The sequence below is a fragment of the Panthera onca genome, chromosome B3 (genome assembly GCF_046562875.1).
Source record: "Panthera onca isolate mPanOnc1 chromosome B3, mPanOnc1 haplotype 2, whole genome shotgun sequence".
Classification (NCBI taxonomy): domain Eukaryota; kingdom Metazoa; phylum Chordata; class Mammalia; order Carnivora; family Felidae; genus Panthera; species Panthera onca.
This window is the reverse complement of record NC_138344.1, coordinates 87669587-87691020: the sequence shown is the minus strand read 5'-3', so window position 1 is coordinate 87691020 and position 21434 is coordinate 87669587. Positions and strand designations below refer to the sequence as shown.

The window sequence follows — 21434 nt, the reverse complement described above, 5'->3', positions numbered from 1 at the left end:
TATGATCTCAATTCTTTTATACTTATGAAGGGCTGTTTTGTGACCCAGTATGTGATCTATCTTGGAGAATGCTCCATGTGCACTCGAGAAAAAAGTATATTCTGTTGCTTTGGGATGCAGAGTTCTAAATATATCTGTCAAGTCCATCTGATCCAATGTATCATTCAGGGCCCTTGTTTCTTTATTGATCGTGTGTCTAGATGATCTATCCATTGTTGTAAGTGGAGTATTAAAGTCCACATTCTTATCAATAAGGTTGCTTATGTTTGTGATTAATTTATATATTTGGGGGCTCCCATATTCGGCACACAGACATTTATAATTGTTAGCTCTTCCTGGTGGATAGACCCTGTAATTATTATATAATGCCCTTCTTCATCTCGTTACAGCCTTTAATTTAAAGTCTAGTTTGTCTGATATGAGTATGGCTACTCCAGCTTTCTTTTGACTTCCAGTAGCATGATAGATAGTTCTCCATTCCCTCACTTTCAATCTGAAGGTGTCCTCGGGTCTAAAATGAGTCTCTTGGGGGAGCCTGGGTGGCTCAGTCAGTTGAGCGGCCGACTTCGGCTCAGGTCACGATCTCGCGGTCTGTGAGTTCGAGCCCCGCGTCGGGCTCTGTGCTGACAGCTCGGAGCCTGGAGCCTGTTTCTGATTCTGTGTCTCCCTCTCTCTGACCCTCCCCCGTTCATGCTCTGTCTGTCTCTCTCTGTCTCAAAAATAAATAAATGTTAAAAAAAAAAAATTTTTTTTTTAAAAATAAATAAATAAAATAAAAAAATAAAATAAAATAAAATAAAATAAAATGAGTCTCTTGTAGACAACAATAAATGGATCTTGTTTTTTTATCCATTCTGATACCCTATGTCTTCTGGTTGGAGCATTTAGTCCATTTGCATTCAGTGTTATTATTGAAAGATACGGGTTTAGAATCCTTGTAGTGATGTCTCTGGTATTTTGTGGTCCTTGCAACATTTCACTCACAGAATCCCCCTTAGAATCTCTTGTAGGGCTGGTTTAGTGGTGATAAATTCCTTCAGTTTGTGTTTGTTTGGGAAGACCTTTATCTCTCCTTCTATTCTAAATGACAGACTTGCTGGATAAAGGAGTCTCAGCCGCAATTTTTTTTCTGTTCATCACATTGAAGATTTCCTGCCATTCCTTTCTGGCCTGCGAAGTTTCAGTACATAGGTCTGTCATTAATCTTATTGGTCTCCCTTTATATGTTAGAGCATGTTTATCCCTCGCTGCTTTCAGAAATTTCTCTTTATCCTTGTATTTTGCCAGTTTCACTATGATATGTCGTGCAGAAGATCGGTTCAAGTTACGTCTGAAGGGAGTTCTCTGTGCCTCTTGGATTTCAATGCCTTTTTTCTTTCCCAGATCAGGGAAGTTCTCAGCTATGATTTGTTCAAGTACACCTTCAGCCCCTTTCTCTCTCTTCCTCCTCTGGAATCCCTATTATACGGATATTGTTGCGTTTCATCACATCACTTAGTTCTCTAATTCTCCCCTCATACTCCTGGATTTTTTATCTTTTTCTCAGCTTCCTCTTTTTCCATAATTTTATCATCTAATTCACCTATTCTCTCCTCTTCAATCCGAGCTGTGGTCACCTCCATTTTATTTTGCACCTCATTTATAGCAATTTTTAGCTCCTCCTGTTTCTTAGTCCCTTGATCTCTGTAGCAACAGATTCTCTGCTGTCCTCTATACTTTTTTCAAGCCCAGAGATTAATTTTATGACTATTATTTTAAATTCATGTTCCGTTATATTGCTTAAATCATTTTTGATCAATTCGTTAGCTGTCGCTACTTCCTGGAGTTTCTTTTGAGGAGAATTGTTCCGTTTCATCATCTTGGGTAGTCCTTGAGGTAGCTCCAAACTGCAGGGCACTTCCCCTGTGCTGTCCAGAGAAACTTGTGTTGGTGGGTAGGGCCACAGTCAGACCCGATGTCTGCCCCCAGTCCACCGCTGGGGCCACAGTCAGACTGGTGTGTACCTTATCTTCCCCTCTCCCAGGAGGAGGACCCACTGTGGAGTGGTGTGGCCCCTGTCTGGGCTGCTTGCATACTGCCAGGCTTGTGGTGCTGCTTTGATGGGATCTGGCGTATTAGCCAGGGTGGATCCACAAGGTGCACAGGGCGGGAGGGGCAGGCTTAGCTCGCTTTGCAGTTGTTGTCCCCTGTGGGAGGGGCCCTGCAGCACCAGGAGGGAGGCAGACCCAATGGAGGGATGGATCCACAGAAGCACAGGTTTGGGAGTTTGCGCTGTGCAAGCAAGTTCGGTGATGGGAACTGTTTCCCTTTGGAATTTCGGCTGGGGGATGGGAGAGGGAGATGGCGCTTCCCAAAGCTTTTGTTCCCCAGCCAAGCTGAACTCTGTCTTCCAGGGCTCAACAACTCTCTCTCCCGGCGTTGTCTTGCCCTCCCCGCTCTCTGAGAGCAGAGCTGTTGACTATTAACATTCCAGATGTTAAGTCCCACTGGCTGTCAGAACTCACTCTGTCCAGCCCCTCTGCTTTTGCAAGCCAGACTCGGGAGCTCTGCCTTGCCGGACGGACTCCCCCTCCACTGCCCCGACTCCCTCCTGCCAGTCCATGTAGCACGCACCGCCTCTCTGACCTTCCTACCCTCTCCCTGGGCATCTAGTCTACACTTGGCTCCAGAGAGTCCGTTCTGCTAGTCTTCTGTCGGTTTTCTGGGTTATTTAGGCAGATGTGGGTGGAATCTAAGTGGTCAGCATGACGTGGTGAGCCCAGCGTCCTCCTACGCTGGCATCTTCCTTGTCTATCTATTATCTGCCTCTCTTAACAGAATTTAAACTTATTGAGAGCTTTTCTATTTTATCCACTAATGGTAAGTGCCAAGCACTTTCAACAGTGGTACACAGCAAGAGCTCAATAAATACTTGTCAAATAAAATAAAATGAAGTTTCCTAAAGTACCTTCAATAAAAGAACTATATCTACGACACCTATATCTCAAATTCTAGTATTATATCTCTTTCTTGAATCATAAAATAATAAAATTAAAATGATTTTCAAAAGCAACAGACCTTCTAGACTAATTCAACTTACTTCAGCCACTTGTGATTTGAGAGATTTTGATTCATCCTCTAGAGACTGTATCCTTTTTGAAATATCCACCATCTGGAAAGACAGTATCAATCTATAAACAAGTATTCACTAAATTTTTTTGGTTTCCAAGAGGCCATATATCTTAGATATATTGTTATCCTAACACTTTCACTCAAAAAATGCGGACTTAAAATTAAGAAAACTTGTCAGCCATATGCTTAAAGGGATTTTATATGAAAGTTAGACAACAACAGTAATTCATTTCATGTTTACTCTTCATAACATTTAAGTTCTATAGGCTCAAGATAAATCCCCTAAAATCACATCTTACTAAATAATCTCACACACATCTAGATCTTCCTTACTACAGATTTTAAAATAACAAATAAAGGAAAGTTAAAATGTTTTCAAAATGACTTATGAATAAAAAAATCCACTAAGTATGTGATAATTCAGCTTTATTTATGTAAGCTACTTCCATAGTACACATAGAAAATTTCTGTAAGAATACGCAAGAAACTTAACATGGTAATGGTAACCTGTAACAAATAAAAAAGCTACTGGATCTGGAAATTTTTACTCTCCCCTTAACAGCCTTCTGTATTTTTTTGGATTTTTTGGAGTACATATAATACTTTAACTGATACCTATTAAGTTTTTTAAACTCAATAAATTTCCTTTTCCTGCAGTCTCTTCAAACACAAATACCTTACCAATTCATCTTGTTCAGAATGCTTAGATTTCTCTTCTTTTAATTGGTTTTCGAGAAAAAGTATTTCATCCTCAAGTTCAGATTTAGAGCTGTTCAGCTTTTCATAGACTGCCTAAAAGAGAAAGCCAACTTTATAGATAGACATAGGATTTTTTGGTTATGATAAATCAGATGAGTATAATCAAATACATATACTTCAAATTAAATAAATTTCATTTGCATATTAGTTCATTTTTATAATATTTAAATAACAGCAATACTAGCAGAGGTCAGCAAACTTTTTCTATAAAAAACCAGTGAGTAAATATTTTAGGCCTGTAGGCCATGTAGTCTCGGTCCCAGCAACCCAACTCTGAGCATGTAGTGAGAAAGCAAAGACATTATGTAAATAAATGAGCATAACTGTGTTCCAATAACATTTATTTATAGGGGCACCTGGGTGACTCAGTCGGTTAAGTGTCCGACTCTTGATTTCAGGTCAGGTCATGATTTCATGGTCGTGAGATGGAGCCCCATGTCAGGCTCCACACTGGGCATGGAGCCTGCTTAAGATTCTCTCTCCCTCCCCCTCTGCCACTCGTGCACTTGCATGTACTCTCTCTCTCTAAAAAAAAAAAAAAAAAAATTTTTAATTTTATTTACAAAAAAGTAGAGAAACCAAACAATCTGATTAAAAATGGCAGAGGACCTACATAGACATTTTTCCAAAGAGGACACGTAGGTGGCCAACAAAGAAATGAAAAGATCCCCAACATCACTGATCATAAGGGAAATGCAAATCAAAACTACAATGAGGTATCATCTCACACCTGTAAAAATGGCTAAAATCAAAAAAACAAAAAATAACAAGTGTTGGCAAGGATATGGAGAAAAAGGAACCCTTGTGCACTGTTGCTGGGAATGTAAACTGGTACAGCCACTGTGGAAAACGGTATGGAGATGTCTCAAAGAGTTAAAAGCAGAAATACTATATGATCCTATAATTCTACTGCTGAGTATTTATTCAAAGAAAACTAAAACACTAATTCAAAAAGATATACACACCCATATGTTTACTGCAGCCTTATTTACAAGAGCCAAAATATGGAAGCAACATTAAGTGTCCATCAATGGATGAATGAATAAAGAAGATGTGGTATATATACAAAATGGAATATCATATAACCATAAAAAAGGATGAGACCTTGCCATTTGTGACGATGTAAATGGACCTAGAGATATTATGCTAAGTGTAATACCAAATGATTTCATTCATATGTGGAATCTAAAAAACAAAACAAATAAACAAAAAGCAGAATCAGATCTATAAAATCAGAGAACAAACTGATGGTTGCCACAGGAAAGGCAGTGGGGAGATAAGCAAAATGGGTGAAAGGGAGTAGGAGATACAGATTTACAGTTATGGAATGAATAAATCATGGCAATAAGAGGTATAGCACAGAAAATATAGTCGAGACTGTAATAGCGTTGTAAGGTGACAGATGGTAGTTTCACCTGTGATGAGCATAGCATTAAAGTATAGCGATACTGAATCACCATGTTGTAACATTTGTGTCAACTACACTCAAATAAAAAAATTAAAAAACAAAAACAAAACAGAACAGGTGCAGAACCCAGAATATACTTTGCCAACCTCTGCTCTAAAGCATTATAAAGGAAAAAATGAGAAGTCTGATTTAATATAATTAAAGATATAATAAAAAATAAATAAAAAAATTAATCAAGATTGCTTCATAGTAATGTTCTGAATTGAATTATGACATATTTTCTGGGACCTTTTAATTTTAAATGATTAATCACTGAATTATTCCAATTTGATTTTAAACACTGTAACAAACATACCTCTGATATTTGTGATCCTTCAACAAACTTGTTTAAAAAAAAAAAAACCAAAAAATTCAAAGAATTTAATGGAAGCCAAGAAAAAAGAAAGAACAAGTACATACTATATTATAGTAGTTAAAACACTTATTTCTATATATTTTCCCAAATTTGGTTACTTGATTATATGAATTCCCAGATTTGAGTCAAAATTAGTCTATTGTTTCGATTTTATCTACCAATTCAACCATGAAATTTTTGTAATTCTACCACATATAGTTTATGCTCAATTACATTTACCAATTTTAAAAATAAACACTACATGGTTCTTCAAATTACTAAAATCAGACAAAAACTTCCAAAATGTTCATTTTAATTTTACTGCTAGATCATGTAAATTCAATGCCTTAAAAATAAATTGGTGTGTTTTATTTTGCCCACAATACTACCAAACTTGAATAAATGCTTTTGCTGTCCAGTTTTTGCTCTTCTGTTAGCCAGCTAAATTCCTTATGCAGTTCCTTTTTTTTTTTTAATCAAACTAGTAAGTTACTACTGGAACAGTAGTTAAAACAGGTCAATAAATAAAATAATTTCAACATGTTCTTGAGGATATCAATAGGTAACAAATGAAGAAGGAAAAGATTAAGAAATATATTTCATTTAGAATTCTATTCATAACTTCCTTTGGACTCTACTAGTTAATTCTGAAACATGACCTATAGACTTTTTTAGTTTTTATTTTAATTCCAGTGAGTTAACATCCACTGTTATACTTATAGACTTTCTAATGATTATGGACATCAGTGATTCATAACAGCCAAGCTGCACTAACTAAATATGTACACCAAAGGTACTAAGTCCATTGTTTTCTACTTTATTATTAGTATGCTTTTTACAACACTTCCAACTCTAACCAGTAATAAGACACTCCTATTATTTACCTTAATTTGTTGCAGCTTAGCTAAATGACAAATTTTTAGTATTTCCCTTCTTACTACTGGCCAAATCATACCTGGCTCAGGAGAGCTGACTATACATATCTCTTCCAAACTCCACATTGAGTAACATCATGTTGGTACCTTGAAACTGGGAATATTTACACAATCGAACCCAGCAGATGCTACAAATAAGGACTCTGGCTTTTCAGAGAGGCAGCTGTTAAACATTTACCAGAACATCACTGCTTAAAGCTTTGGTCTAGGGGGCCCTGAGTGGCTTAGTCAGTTTAGCATCCAGCTCAACTCTTGACTTGGGCTAGGTCAGGATCTCACGATTTGTGGGTTCAAGACTCACGTCTCTGCGCTGACAATGCAGAGCCTGCTTGGGATTCTCTCTCTCCCTTCTCTCTGCCCCTCCCCTGCTCGCACATCCTCTCTCTCTCAAAAATAAACATTAAAAAAAAAAAAACAAAAACTTTGGCCTAATTCTAGTCAGCTCTTGATACACTGGGAATGAAGTAAAGGCAAGTACTACCATAATTTACATAATTATGAGTTCGAGTGAGTTCCGTGAGTTCGAGCCCCGCGTCAGGCTCTGTGCTGACAGCTCAGAGCCTGGAGCCTGTTTCAGATTCTGTGTCTCCCTCTCTCTCTGACCCTCCCCCGTTCATGCTCTATCTCTCTCTGTCTCAAAAATAAATAAACGTTAAAAAAAAAAAAAAATTTAAAAAATTTATAAAGTTAAATATTTATAAAATATTTAATTAATAGTTTAAAATATTTTATACTAATGTTCTATTTCTTATAGTTAATGTTTTATTTAAGTTTTAACATCTAGAAATGCTCTTACACATTTAACATAGTTTTGAGAAGATACACTGTTCTTGAAATTTGTTATTCAGTAAGAATCTTTCTCCCAGCTTTTTTTTTAAATGTTTATTTATTTATTTTAAAGAGAGAGAGAGAGAGAGCATGCATATGCAAGCAGAGGAAAGGCAGACAGAAGGAGAGAATCCCAACCAAGCTCCATACTGACATAGCAGAGCTCGATGCAGGGCTCAGACTCACGAACCATCAAGTCATGTCCTGAGCCAAAATCAAGAGTCGGCCGCTTAACTGACTGAGGCACCCAGGTGCCCCACCCCCATCTTTTATAATTATATATATTATTTGTTTTTACCTCCAAACTTTGCGCTTCTGTTGACTCCTTCTCAAAGCTGGCATCCTTCAAAGATGATTCTAAGCCTTCATACTGAAAGAAAGCAACACTGTAAGGAAAAGCTCTATAAATTTTATTCCATATTTATCTGAATAGGCATCTAAGAAGCAGACAAAATCCACTTCCACGTGTATGTTAAATTTACTTCAATTTACTTAGCTTTAAGTTCTTCAAATATGACCACTATAATAGAGACTGGGCAGCTAACACACTGGCTTGAACAACAAATGACAGAACTTCACCCTTAAAACTAAGAGAACTGTCCCAAGTCCCTATTCACTGAAGAGAAACTAACTCAAACTGGCCATCAAAATTTTCACTTGTAATTCAAATCATACAACAAATAAAGTAGGCAATATTAAATCTTTAAAGGTGCAAAATAAGGAAAATGAAACATACAATGAGATAAGATTTGGCAAAATGCACTTATTTCAATGCTTTAAAAAAAAAGGTGACTAAATAGAAGATTAGGCTATTTGGACCAACCTTCCACACTAAGAACAAAAGATGGTCAAAAACAAAACACAACAAAACAAAAACAACAGGACATGTCTGAAGGCCTTGGAGAGCAAACCAAATAGTGAGAATTTATGATAGAACAGGGTATCCTCAGAGAACCAAGTCCACCATTTGACAATTCTTTCTCCCTGCCCAAAAGCAGAGGATGATAGGACAAGAAACCCAGCAGAGATTTTAGTAGAAGTGGGGACCTGAGAGGGAAAAACTTGGGAGTTCAAGACCTAATGAATAGGATGAGCCACAAAGCTCAGGTTTCATGATGGGGTTCTGTGGTAGGCTGAAGAAAGACCTCTCCAAATTCTGTCCTAACCCCCAAAATTTCAAGATGTGATTAAGTTAAGGATCTTCAGATGGGGCAAATATACAGGATTATCTTGGTGGACCCAACATAATCCCAAGAGTCTTTAGAAGAGGGAGGTAAGAGGATCAAAGTTAGGAGAAGAGACAATGGGAAGATGGAAACAGAGACTGGAGCAATATAGCTAAGAGCCAAGGAATATGGACAGCCTCTAGAAGGTGAAAGAGGCAAGGAAAAGATTCTCTCCTGGTACCTCCAAAAGGAAAGAGATATGCTGACACCTTCATTTTAGTTCTATATAAGACTGGTTTTAGATGTATGACCTCCAACGCTATAAGAAAATAAGCCTGTTACTTTATGTTACTAAGTTTGTGATAATTTGGTACAGCAGCAATGCAAAACTAATACCACTGGCTATCTTATAAGAAAGTCTAAATCAGAAACAGACCAATCCCTTGAAATGACGCCAAATTTCCAAACATTTTAATCTGTAATTAAAGTAATCTACGATTTGGGATGTTTCAGCCTATCTGCCTATGAGAAGCAACAGCAAATCCTCACTACAGAAACATCACCCACAACTTCAAATTTTTCTCTACAAATAACCTGGCATTGACCAACACAAGATTTGACTAAGAACCAAGAGAAAAAATGAGCAAGAGAAACAGACTCTTGAGGGATGCAAATAATAAAGTTTTCAGTCAGACATTAAAAAAAGTAAGTTTGGGGCACCTGGGTGGCTCAGTGGGTTAAGGCTCTGAATTTGGCTCAGGTCATGATTTCACATTTGTGGGTTTGAGCCCTGCCTCTAACAGCTCAGAGCCTGAAGCCTGCTTTGGATTCTGTGTCTCCCTCTCTCTCTCTGCCCCTCCCCTGCTTGTGTTCTGTCTCTCTCTCTCAAAAAACAAAATAAAAATATGTTTTAAAAAATTTTTTTTAATTTTAAAAAAATGTAAAATCTTAAAAAAGAAAAAAATTCCAGCTAATCCATTTGCAGAAATTGCAAGCTGATCCCAAAATTCACAGAAAATGTAAAGGACTCGGTGAGAATAGTCAAAATGATCTTGAAAAAAAAAATGAACAAAGTTAGAAGACTTACACTTCCCAACTTCAAACCTTTCGACAAAACTACACTAATCAAGACAGTGTGGACTTGGTATAAAGATAGACATAACAGATCAATGAAATTGACTTAAGAGTCGAAACTTCACAACTTTAGTCAATTGATTTTCAACAAGTTACCAAGATAATTCAGTGCAGAAAGAACAGTCCTTTCAACAAATAATGCTAGGAAAAACTGGATATCCACATGCCAAAGAATGAAGCTGGACCCCTACCTAATATAATTTGCAAAAATTAATTCCAAACAAATAAAAAACCTAAACATAAGAACTATTCCCATAAAACTTTTAGAAGGAAATATAGATGCAAATCTTTGTGAGTAGTTTTAGGCAATGGTTTCTTAGATATGATACCAAAAAAAGTATAACCAGCAAAAAAAAAAGTAGATAAACTGAGCATCATCAAAATTAAATACATTTGGGGCCACTGGGTGGTTCAGTCAGTTAAGCATCCAACTCTTGGTTTTGGCTCAGGTCCTGCTCTCCTGGGTTCAGGGCTCAAGTCCCACATTAGGGTCCATGCTGACAATGCAGTTTGCTTGGGATCCTCTCTCTCCCTCTCCCTCTCCCTCTACCCCTGCCCCGCTTGTGCTCATGCATGAGCACATTCTCTCTCTCAAAACAATAAATAAAACTTTAAAATAAAAACAAAAAATTGAAAACATTTATGTTTCAGGAGCACCTGGGTGGCTCAGTCGGTTAAGCTTCCGACTTCAGCTCAAGTCATGATCTCACAGTTCGTGAGTTCGAGCCCCATGTCAGGCTCTAGTGACACCTTAGAGCCTGGAGCCTTCTTCAGTTTTTGTGTGTCCCTCTCTCTCTGTCCCTCCCCACTCACACTCTGTCTCTCTCTCTCTCAAAAATAAATTAGATAAAATTAATTAATTTATTTTTTTTTAATTTTTTTTGTTTTTAACGTTTATTTATTTTTGGGACAGAGAGAGACAGAGCATGAACGGGGGAGGGGCAGAGAGAGAGGGAGACACAGAATCGGAAGCAGGCTCCAGGCTCTGAGCCATCAGCCCAGAGCCCAACACGGGGCTCGAACTCACAGACTGCGAGACCGTGACCTGAGCTGAAGTCAGACACTCAACCGACTGAGCCACCCAGGCGCCCCTAAAATTAATTTATTAAAATAAATTAAATAAATATAAAATAAATTAAAAATAAATTAAATAAAATTAATTTATTAAAATAAATAAACATTTTAAAAAATTTTAATAAAAAAAATTTATGCTTCAAAGATACCACCAAGAGAGTGAAGAGACAACCCACAGAAATGAGAGAAAATACTTGCAAATCACATAATCTAATGAGAAGCTCACATCTGTAATATACAAAGTTACAACTTGATAATAAGATGAAAGACCAATTTAAAAATAGGCAAAGGAACTGCAGAGACATTTCTCAAGAAAAGATAAACAGTCAATGAGCACATGAAAAGATAAGTGCTCCTCATAATTAGCCATCAGAGAAATGCAAATTAAAATCACAGTGAGATACAGCTTCATACTCACTAGGATGGCTAAAATCAAAAAGACAGATAGTAACAAGTGTTTGGAAAGATGTGGAGAAACTAGAACACTCACAAACTTGTGGTAGGAATGTAAACTGGTATAGCCACTATAGAAAACAATTTGGCAGTTCCTAAGAAGTTAAACACATATCCATCAATTGCACTGATAGGAATATACACCAAAGAATTGAAAACATATATTCACATAAAACTTGTACACAAATGTCCATAGCACCATCACTTGTAGCAGCCAAAACCAGAATAACCCAACTGACAAACACATACATAAATTGTGGCAAAGAAGAGTATTTGGCAAAAAAAAAGTACTGATTCACACTACAACATGGATGAACCTTGAAAACATAATGTAAGTGAAAAAAGCCAGTCACAAAGGACTATATATTATATGATTCTATTTATGTGAAACGTCCAGAATAGGTGAATCTAATGTTTATTTTTATTTTTTTTGAGAGAGACAGACAGACAGACAGAGAGAGAGAGAGAGAGAGAGAGAATGAGTGGAGGAGGGGCAGAGAGAGGGAGACACAGAATCCAAAGCAGGCTCCAGGCTCTGAGCTGTCAGCAAAGAGCCCAATGTGGGACTCGAAGTCACAAACTGTGAGATCATGACCTGCACTGAAGAAGGATATTTAAACAGACTGCGCCACCCAAGTGCCCCAGAACCGGCAAATCTATACACAACATGGATGAAACTTGAAAACATTTTACTAAGTGAAAAAAAAACCAGACACAAAGAACCACATGTTGTATGATTCCATTTATGTGAAATGGAACACAGAGCAAACAAAGTTATAGAAAAAAAAAAAGGTAGATAAGTTGTCTAGGGCTTGGGAGTAGGGGAAACTGGGTGAAGGGTGATAACTAAGGGCTACAGGGCCTCTTTGGGGGTAATAAAAATGTACAAAAATTATGGCAATGGATGAACAGCTGTAAGTATACTAAAAGCCAGTCATTTGTATACTTTAAATGCATAGTGGGTAAATTATATTACAACAAAGCTGTTAAGAAAAAGCTATACTATCGGGGTGCCTGAGTGGCTCAGTTGGTTGAGTGTCCGACTCTTGATTTCAGTTCAGGTCATGATCCCAGGGTGTAAGACCAAGCCCTGCATCGGGCTCCATGCTTAGTTCTCAGCATAGAGGCTGCTTAGGATTTTCTCTGTCTCCCTCTGTTCTTCTCACCCACTTGCAACACGTGTTCTCTCTGTCTAAAATTTTTTAAAATTTTTTTTTAATTTTTAAAAACAAAGAAAAAGCTATACTATTTAGATGACTTTCAAAAATCACCAGATACCAGGGAATAAATCTAATAAAACATGATGAGGACCTCAACACAAAAATTTAAACAATAACAGAGAGGTTTTAAAAGATGTTAATAAAGGGAAATACTATATAGTCCACGGATAAGAACTCAACATTGTAAAAATGTTAGTCCTCTCCAAATTGATCTATATATTCAACGTAATCCCAACTGAATTCCTAGCAGCCTATGTGTGTAAACTGATGAACTGATTTAAAATCTATATAGAACAGCAAAGTACCAAGATCACCAAGACAATCTATAAGAACAAACATGGAGGTTTACACTGTCAGCTATCAAGAATCGTTACAAAAAGATAGATTAAAAAGCATGATATTGGCATAAGAATTTAAAAAACTGACCAACAGAACAGAAGATATTATAGAAATACTCAAATATATACAGCACTTGATTTAAGATGACACCACAGAACAAAGGAAAAGATGGTCTTTTCCATAAACGGTACTGGTTAATTCAACATCCATCTGAAAAACACTGAATCTTGACTTCCAAATCACACCATTACAAATTCAATTACAGGTGAATTAAAGACTAATTAAATTTGGGTTAAACTGTTTTCCCCAAAATTTATATGTTGAAGCCTCAGTACCTCATAATGTGACCTTATTTGGAGACAGGCCCTTTAAAGAGGTGATTAAGTTAAAATAAAGGCTTAAGGATGGGCCCTAATCTAATCACATGATGTCCTATAAAAAGAAGAAATTTGGACACAAAGAGAGATACCAGAAACAATCACCTGGACAGAGGAAAGACCAGGGGAGGTCCAGGCAAGCAGGCAGCCACATGCAAACTAAGGGGAGGAGCCTCATAAGAAATCAAACCTGTCAACCCTTTGATCTTAGACTTCTAGCCTCCAGAACTGTGAAAAAATTAATTTCTGTTGGGTAAGCCACCTGGTCTGTGATATTTTGTTATGGTGTCTCTACCAAATTTATACAAAGACTAAATGAGAAAAGTAAAACAAAGCTTCTGAAAGTAGCACAGAAGAATATCTTCATAACCTTAAGTAGACAAAAATTCTTAAATAAGAAACAAAAAGCAGGCATCATAAAGACAAGATTAACAAATGAGACTAGGTTAAAATTAAGAACTTCCGCTTACCATTGAAATAAAAAGGCAAACCACAGAGTGAAGGAAAATATTTGCAATACACATACCTAACAAAGGACTTGTGTTCAAATATAGAAAATATTCTACGTATCAAAAAAGAAAAAGAGATAACCATACCTTTTCAAATAAGAAAAATAAAAACAAAACAAAAAACCCTTAAACAGGCAACTTCACAAAAAAGATATCCAAACAACCAATAAACCTATGAAAAAGGTACTTAACCTCATTAGTCAGGGAAATGAAAATGAAACCACAATAAAACATCACTATGCTCTTACCACAGTGTTTACAATTAGTAAGACTGGTAATATGAAGAGCAACTGAACTCTCACACTTTGCAAACAAGCATTAATAATCTTAAACTTACACAGAAGTTTCTGCACTGCAAACTGTAAAGTCTTCCAGCTCTAACACGTATGTAACATTTTAAAAAATGTCTTACCTCTTTCTGAACAACGCTAAATTTTTCAAGTAGTTTACATTTTTCATCAAGCAGTGTAGAAAGTTCTATAGCCAGCTTGTTCTCTCTTCCTGAAAAAAAAAAATTGTATTATATGTAAATTGTTTTAAGTTTCAAAATTATGAACAATAATGATGAGATCTATAATAGAAAAAAGAGCTTACCCACATAAAGCCGGCTTCTAACCTGAAAAAAAAAATTCAACAAAATTATATTAAAACAAATACATATTTAAGTAAATCTGACTTATTTAACTTCTATTACCAACTTAAAAATAACTGGTTTCTGGGGAGTCTAAGTGGTTCAGTTGGTTAAGTGACTGACTTAGGTTCAGGTCATGATCTTGTGGTTCGTGAGTTCGAGCCCCACATCAGGCTCTGTGCTGACAGCTGGAGCCTGAAGCCAGCTTCAGATTCTGTGTCTCCCTCTCTCTCTGTCCCTCCCCCTCTTGCAGTCTCTTTTGCACGCGCGTCCTCGCACTCTCTCTCTCAAAAATAAACATTTTTTTAAAAGTTAACATAAGTAACTGGTTTCTTACTGCCTTAGTATGAATATACATTAACTGAGAGTGTTCTTTTTCCAATGGAAAAAATGCTACATATTAAAGTCTCTCTATTGAAGATTCACATTGTATATAAGCATACTGAAGGTTCTGAAATAACCTTAAAGATAGCAGTTTCATTTCATTTAGTCCATTGTTCTTCAAATATATTTTACCCTAAAACAGGTTCCTTCCTATTTCAGGAAGCCCTTATTAACATCATGTTTTCCAAAATAACAGTTTGAGAAATGTTTACCACAGGACCATGAATCTGAATAGACTTCAAAAAATGAAGGAAAAACTCCATTTGTAAAGGGATCAGGCTTAGGGAACTTAAATGGGGACTTAAATCATCTACAAAGATGTATAGGTATAAAATTAAGAAACAAAAGTTTTAAGGTCAAGGTACAGTGGAATCAGTATTGATGAGGACTAAATCAGTGCACTAAATCACATTAAGGCACGATCTCAAAAGATAACAGGAAGCTGAAAAAAATTAAAAAACAAAAGTTAAGACACATGGAAGACAGAAGTAGAAGGGACAAAATCCAAAAAATAGTCTCAAAAAGAGAAAACAAGATGTAAAATGCAGAAGATAACTCCTAAAATTAAAAAAAGATAAAACAGGGGCACCTGGGTGGCTCAGTCAGTTCAGCATCCATCTCTTGATTTCAGCTCAGGTCATCACCCAAGGGTGATGGGGACTGTGCTCCATATCAGGCTCCAGGCTGAAGAGTGGAGCCTGCATAAGATTCTCTCCCTCTCTCAGCATGTCTGTGTGGCTCAGTCGGTTGAGCAACCCACTCATGATTTCAGCTCAGGTCATGAACCCAGGGTTGTGGGACAGAGCCATGCATCAGGCTCCATGCTGACTGAATGTGAAGATTCTCTCTCCCTCTGCCCCTCTCTCCTCCTTGCACTCTCTCTAAAATAATTTTATTACAAAAAAAAAAAAATTCTCTCTGTCTCTCTCCTCTCCCCCACTTGTGCTTTCTCTCCCTCTAAAACAATAAGTAAATTAATAAAAATAAATAAACAAGCAAACAAGCTCTCATATTAAAAGATTCCAGAGAATTCTAAAAATATTTAAAAATATTCAAACTTAGACACATTATATTGAAATAATAATGTCAACTTAAAAGATTCTAAAAGCTTTCACAGAGAACAGATCATTTATAAATAAGAATCACACTGCCATTAGACCTTTTAATAAGTAACATGAAACGTAAAAAGACAAGGAAGTAAGGCTTTTGAAGTATTAAAAGGACAGAACTTTGAACCTAGAATGTTTATATCAAACAAATTACCATTCCAAGTGAGGACTTAATTCAAATATCATCAAGCACTCAAAATAAAGTCACAGAAGGTTTGGCACGCAAAGACCTACACTAAAAACAATTTTGAAAGAAGCATTCAAATATGGGAAGTAAATCCAGGAGACCCTCAAGAGATACATCAAGTAAGAGCCAAGTATCTTGGCAATAATTTTTGTGGTTTGTAAGGGATAGGGACAGAGTAGAGGAGAAAGTTAAAAACAAAGAAAAGAAGAAATATATCTGAGTAGTAAAGTGAAAGAAACCAATGGATGTGAGAGTATGTTAAGGTTCTTGTCTTCACTGTAAAAAGATTTACTTACCAATGTAAAAGAATTTAAACATAAAAAGTGGAATAAACAAACAAAGCTGAAAGAATTTAGTCCAAATATATCAATAATCATAACATATGTAGACAGACTAAACAGTGAAAAAACAAGAGATTGCCAGAATAGACATAAAAGAAATTTACAGAGGTACCTGGTTGGCTCAAACAGCTAAGCATCAGACTCTTTATTTTGGCTCAGATCATCAGGCTCATGATTTTTTTTTTAATTGTTAATTTATTCTTTTAATTTACATCCAAGTTAGTTAGGATCTAGTGCAACAATGATTTCAGTAGTAGATTCCTTAATGCCCCTTACCCATTTAGCCCATCCCCCCTTCCACAACCCCTCCAGTAACCCTCTGTTTGTTCTCCATATTTAAGAGTCTCTTATGTTTTTGTCTCTTTCCCTGTTTTTATATTATTTTTGCTTCCTCTCCCTTATGTTCAGCTGTTTTGTATCTTAAAGTCCTCATATGAGTGAAGTCATATGATATTTGTCTTTCTCTGACTAATTTCGCTTAGCATAATACCCTCTGGTTCCATCCACATAGTTGCAAATGGCAAGATTTCATTCCTTTTGATTGCCATTGTACACATCTTCTTTATCCATTCATCCATTGATGGACATTTGAGTTCTTTCCATACTTTGGCTATTGTTGATAGTGCTGCTTATAAACATTGGGGTGCATGTGTCCCTTCGAAACAGCATATCTGTATCCCTTGCATAAATACCTACTAGTACAATTGCTGGGTCATAGGGTAATTCTATTTTTAATTTTTTGAGGAACCTCTATACTGTTTTCCAGAGTAGCTGTATCCGTTTGCATTCCCACCAGCAGTGCAAAAGAGATCCTCTTTCTCCGCATCCTCGCCAACATCTGTTGTTGCTTGGGTTGTTAATGTTAGCCATTCTAGCAGGTGTGAGGTGGTATCTCATTGTGGTTTTGATTTGTATTTCCCTGATGATGACCGATGTTGAGCAGTTTTTCATGTGTCAGTTGGCCATCTGGATGTCTTCTTTGGAGAAGTGTCTATTCATGTCTTTAGCCCATTTCTTCACTGGATTATTTGTTTTTTGGGTGTTGAGTTTGATAAGTTCTTTATAGATTTTGGAGACTAACCCTTTATCTGATATGTTATTTGCAAATATCTTCTCCCATTCTCTCAGTTGTCTTTTAGTTTTGCTGAATATTTCCTTCACTGTGCAGAAGCTTTTAATTTTGATGAGGTCCTAATAGTTCAATTTTGCTTTTGTTTCCCTTGCCTCCAGAGACATGTTGAGTACGAAGTTGCTGCAGCCAAGGTCAAAGAGGTTCTTGCCTGCTTTCACCTCAAGGATTTTAATGGCTTCCTGTCTTACATTTAGGTCTTTCATCCATTTTGAATTTATTTTTGTGTATGGTGTAAGAAAGTGGTCCAGGTTCATTTTTCTGCATGCCCTGTCCAGTTTTCCCAGCACCACTTGCTGAAGAGGCTGTCTTCATTCCATTGGATATTCTTTCCTGCTTTGTCAAAGATTAGTTGGCCATACATTTGTGGGTCCATTTCTGGGTTCTTTATTCTGTTCCATTGATTTGAGTGTCTGTTTTTGTGCCAGTAGCGAACTGTCTTGATGATTACAGCTTTGTAATACAGCTTGAAGTCCGGGCTTGTGATGCCTCCTGCTTTGGTTTTCTGTTTCAAGATTGCTTTGGCTACTTGGGGTCTTTTCTGGTTCCATACAAATTTTAGGATTGTTTGTTCTACCTCTGTGAAGAATGCTGGTGTTATTTTGATAGGGATTGCACTGAATACATAGATTGCTTTGGGTAGTATTGACATTTTAATAATATGTGTTCTTCCTATCCAGGAACATGGAATATTTTTCCATTTTTTTTGTGTCTTCTTCAATTTCCTTCATAAGCTTTCTATAGTTTTCAGTGTGTAGATTTTTCACCTCTTTGGTTAGATTTATTCCTAAATAGTTTATAGTTTTTGGTGCAATTGCAAATGGGATCGATTCCTTGATTTCTCTATTGCTTCATTGTTGGTGTATAGGAATGCAACCGATTTCTGTGCATTGGTTTTATATCCTGTCACTTTGCTGAAAGGCTCATGACTTTATGACTCATGAGTTCCAGTCTGGCATCAGGTTCTGCACTGAAATGTGGAGCCTGCTTAGAATTCTCTCTCTGCCCCTTCCCCGCATGCTCGCCCATGCACGCTCTCTCTCTCTCTCTCCCCAGTCCCTCCCCCCTCTCTCCCTCTCTCTCTCTCAAAATAAATAAACTTAAAAAAAAAAAGAAAAGAAATTTACACAGGATGCACATTAAATAGAAGACCATAGAAAGGCTAAAATGTACAAGGACAGAAAAAGACCTATCAAATATCACCAAAAAAGTTGCTATGGCTATAAAAATGAGAGATAAAAGAAACCTTAAGACAAAAGAATCACTAACATTAAAGAGAGTTACCAGATACTGACAAAAGGTTCAATCCACCAATAAGAGATATAGTAATTCTAAACATGTATCCATCTTATAAAATATGCTCAAAATATGTTAAGCAACAATTGCAGAACTACAAAAAAATTATAAATCTATCAAGAGAGTGAAATTCAGTCAAATTCTCTTCATTCTTGATAGATAAAAGAAAGGAAACAAGAAAAGAACAAGAATATAATACATGAACAACACAAATTAGTCTTCCCCTAATTGATGAGATACAGAATGATATACATGTATCTGCTCTCAACAGTAATCAGTGGAAAAGAATAAAAAAAAAAAAAATCTACACAGTCCATGCATTTGAACTCTTAATATGTGGCATGGCAGATGAGCAGGAAAATGGTTGTATCTTGGAGTTAAAATTAGACCGAATCTTTACCCCATTCCAGGCAAAAAATTACATTCAAGATGGATCAAGGACATGTTAAATGCAAAATTTTCAAAGAATTTCTGTTCTCTGATGAGCAAACAAAAACATGGTAAGGAAGATGAAACGATGTCTCATACTGCGACACTGGCAACAAGAATAGCTTAAAAGGTACAAACTCACAACTAGTAGCAAATAAGCCCAGAGATCTAATGCACAGTATAGTAACTATAAACAACACTGTATTATAATCATCAAATCTGCTAAAAGACTGGAACTTAATTATTCCAACCACTAGAAAAAAATTAACACATAATGTAACAGAGGTGCTAATTATCACTAAAATGGAAATTATAATATATAAATGTATCAACATTTATAACATTAATTAACATGTGTACACCTTAGATTGAGAAAATGTTACATGTCAAGTATACTTAGACAAAAACAAAGAAATTATGAAAAATATTTTAAAAAGGAAAAAAAAACAGGTGTGCTCAGTTGGTTAGGCATCCAACTCTTGATTTTGGATCAGGTCATGACAGCACAGAGCCTGCTTGGAATTCTCTCTTCCTCTGTCTCTGTACCCCCAAAATAAATCAATAAACATTTAAAACAGAAAAAGGAAAAAGGAAATGGAAAATGGACAAAAGACTTGAGGAGGCAATGTACAAGCTAAACAAATGGCCTTTTAACACATGAAAAGATGCGCAACCACAGTGGTAATCCAAGAAATACAAATTACAACCACAATAAGAAAATAAATGCATACCTTCAAACATGGCTAAAATTTAAAAGTCAGTCAATATCAAGTGTTAGTAAGTACGTGAAAACAACTAGAACACTCATTAATTTCTGGTAAAAGTGTCAACTAGTATGAAGACAACTTTGAAAAATAAATTTGGTGCATCTACTAAAACTGAGTACATCTACATATGCTATGATGCAGCTATCTCTCTCCTAGTTATATAAACAAGAGAAATGTATACATATGTTTCCCAAACAGCCCATAAAAATGTACATAGCAACACTTTCCATAGTAGCCCCAAACTGGAAACAACCCAAATATTCATCAACAACAGAATGTTAAATAAAATGTGGCATATTCATAATCAATCAAACTAAAGATACCATCAAGAATATCTAAACTACTCATAGAAAAATGGCAAAAGACCTAAATAATTATTTCCAAAAAGAACAAATACAAATGGTCAATGAATTTATTAAGAGATTTCAATCTACTTGGTGATCAAGAAATTAAAATCAAGACTATGATAAGACTCCATTTTATACCCACTCAAAATGGCAATAATAAAGAATGTCAACAATAACAAATGTTGGAGAAGAAAGAGAACAAGTGGATCTCTAGGAGCTCCTATATATTGCTTGTGTGAGTGTAAACTGGTATAGACAATTTGGAAAAGAATTTGTCATTATCTTTTCAAAGTAAAACCTCCACATACCCTATAACTCAGTAATCTCACATTAAGTTTACTCCCAAGAAAAACTTACAAATATACTACAGGAGACATGTATAAGAATATACACAGCAGCACTTATTTGTAACAGAAAAAAACGTGGAAATAACCCAGATGTCCAAAACCATAAAATCTACATATAAACTGTAGCATATGCTTACAATGTAATATTCTAAAGCACTCAATATGGAAGAAACCATAGCCCCATCCAAATATATGGATAAATCTTAGCAACGGAGGATGGACTAAAAAAATTCCAAGATATGTCTTATGGCATTATACCAAATAAAATTATATATTATACTTGAGAAATGTATGTAGATATGACCACCAAAAAAAAAAGAAAAAAAAATTAAGGCATGGGAATAATAAACACAGGATCCAGAACAAGGTTACCTCTAGCACAAGGAGAAAAGGGGATGAAATGAGGGAAGATCACCTAATGTAAGTGATAGTCCATGTTTTGGTTTCAAGTTGAGTGGTAAATTCACAGATTCTTAGTATATTGTTAACAATAAACACAGATTTAAATAAATAAATAAGAAATACAGGTGTAGGGTATTAATGTAGAATACTTCTACAAATAAAGTCTTTAACATTTTTACACTTAGAAAAATTCTTCTAAATCCATATTCAATTTCTAGTAGCCACATATTAACACGAGGAATACACATAACAATAGGCTAATACATTTGCTTAAAATAAAAGATTTCTTTTTTTTAACTTTTTTTTAAATGTTTATTTCTTTTTGAAGGAGAGACAGAACATGAGTGGAGGAGGGGCA

At 36.0% G+C, this 21434-nt stretch overlaps 1 protein-coding gene across 12 annotated transcripts in view; it reads right to left on the bottom strand.

Moving 5' to 3' along the window:
- MIA2 (MIA SH3 domain ER export factor 2) overlaps positions 1–21434 on the bottom strand; it is a 108003-nt gene that overhangs the window by 51788 nt on the left and 34781 nt on the right. For 7 of the 12 annotated variants that reach the window (XM_078448294.2, XM_078448296.2, XM_078448300.2 and 4 more), the window contains 6 exons: positions 14302–14323; positions 14120–14208; positions 7734–7805; positions 5634–5660; positions 3793–3903; positions 3080–3151 (listed from right to left, as the gene is read on the bottom strand). In XM_078448294.2, the coding sequence (XP_078304420.2) occupies positions 3080–3151; positions 3793–3903; positions 5634–5660; positions 7734–7805; positions 14120–14208; positions 14302–14323 (393 nt within the window). The remainder of the gene's footprint in view (positions 1–3079; positions 3152–3792; positions 3904–5633; positions 5661–7733; positions 7806–14119; positions 14209–14301; positions 14324–21434) is intronic. The other 5 variants (XM_078448295.2, XM_078448301.2, XM_078448305.2 and 2 more) reach the window with 1 other exon arrangement.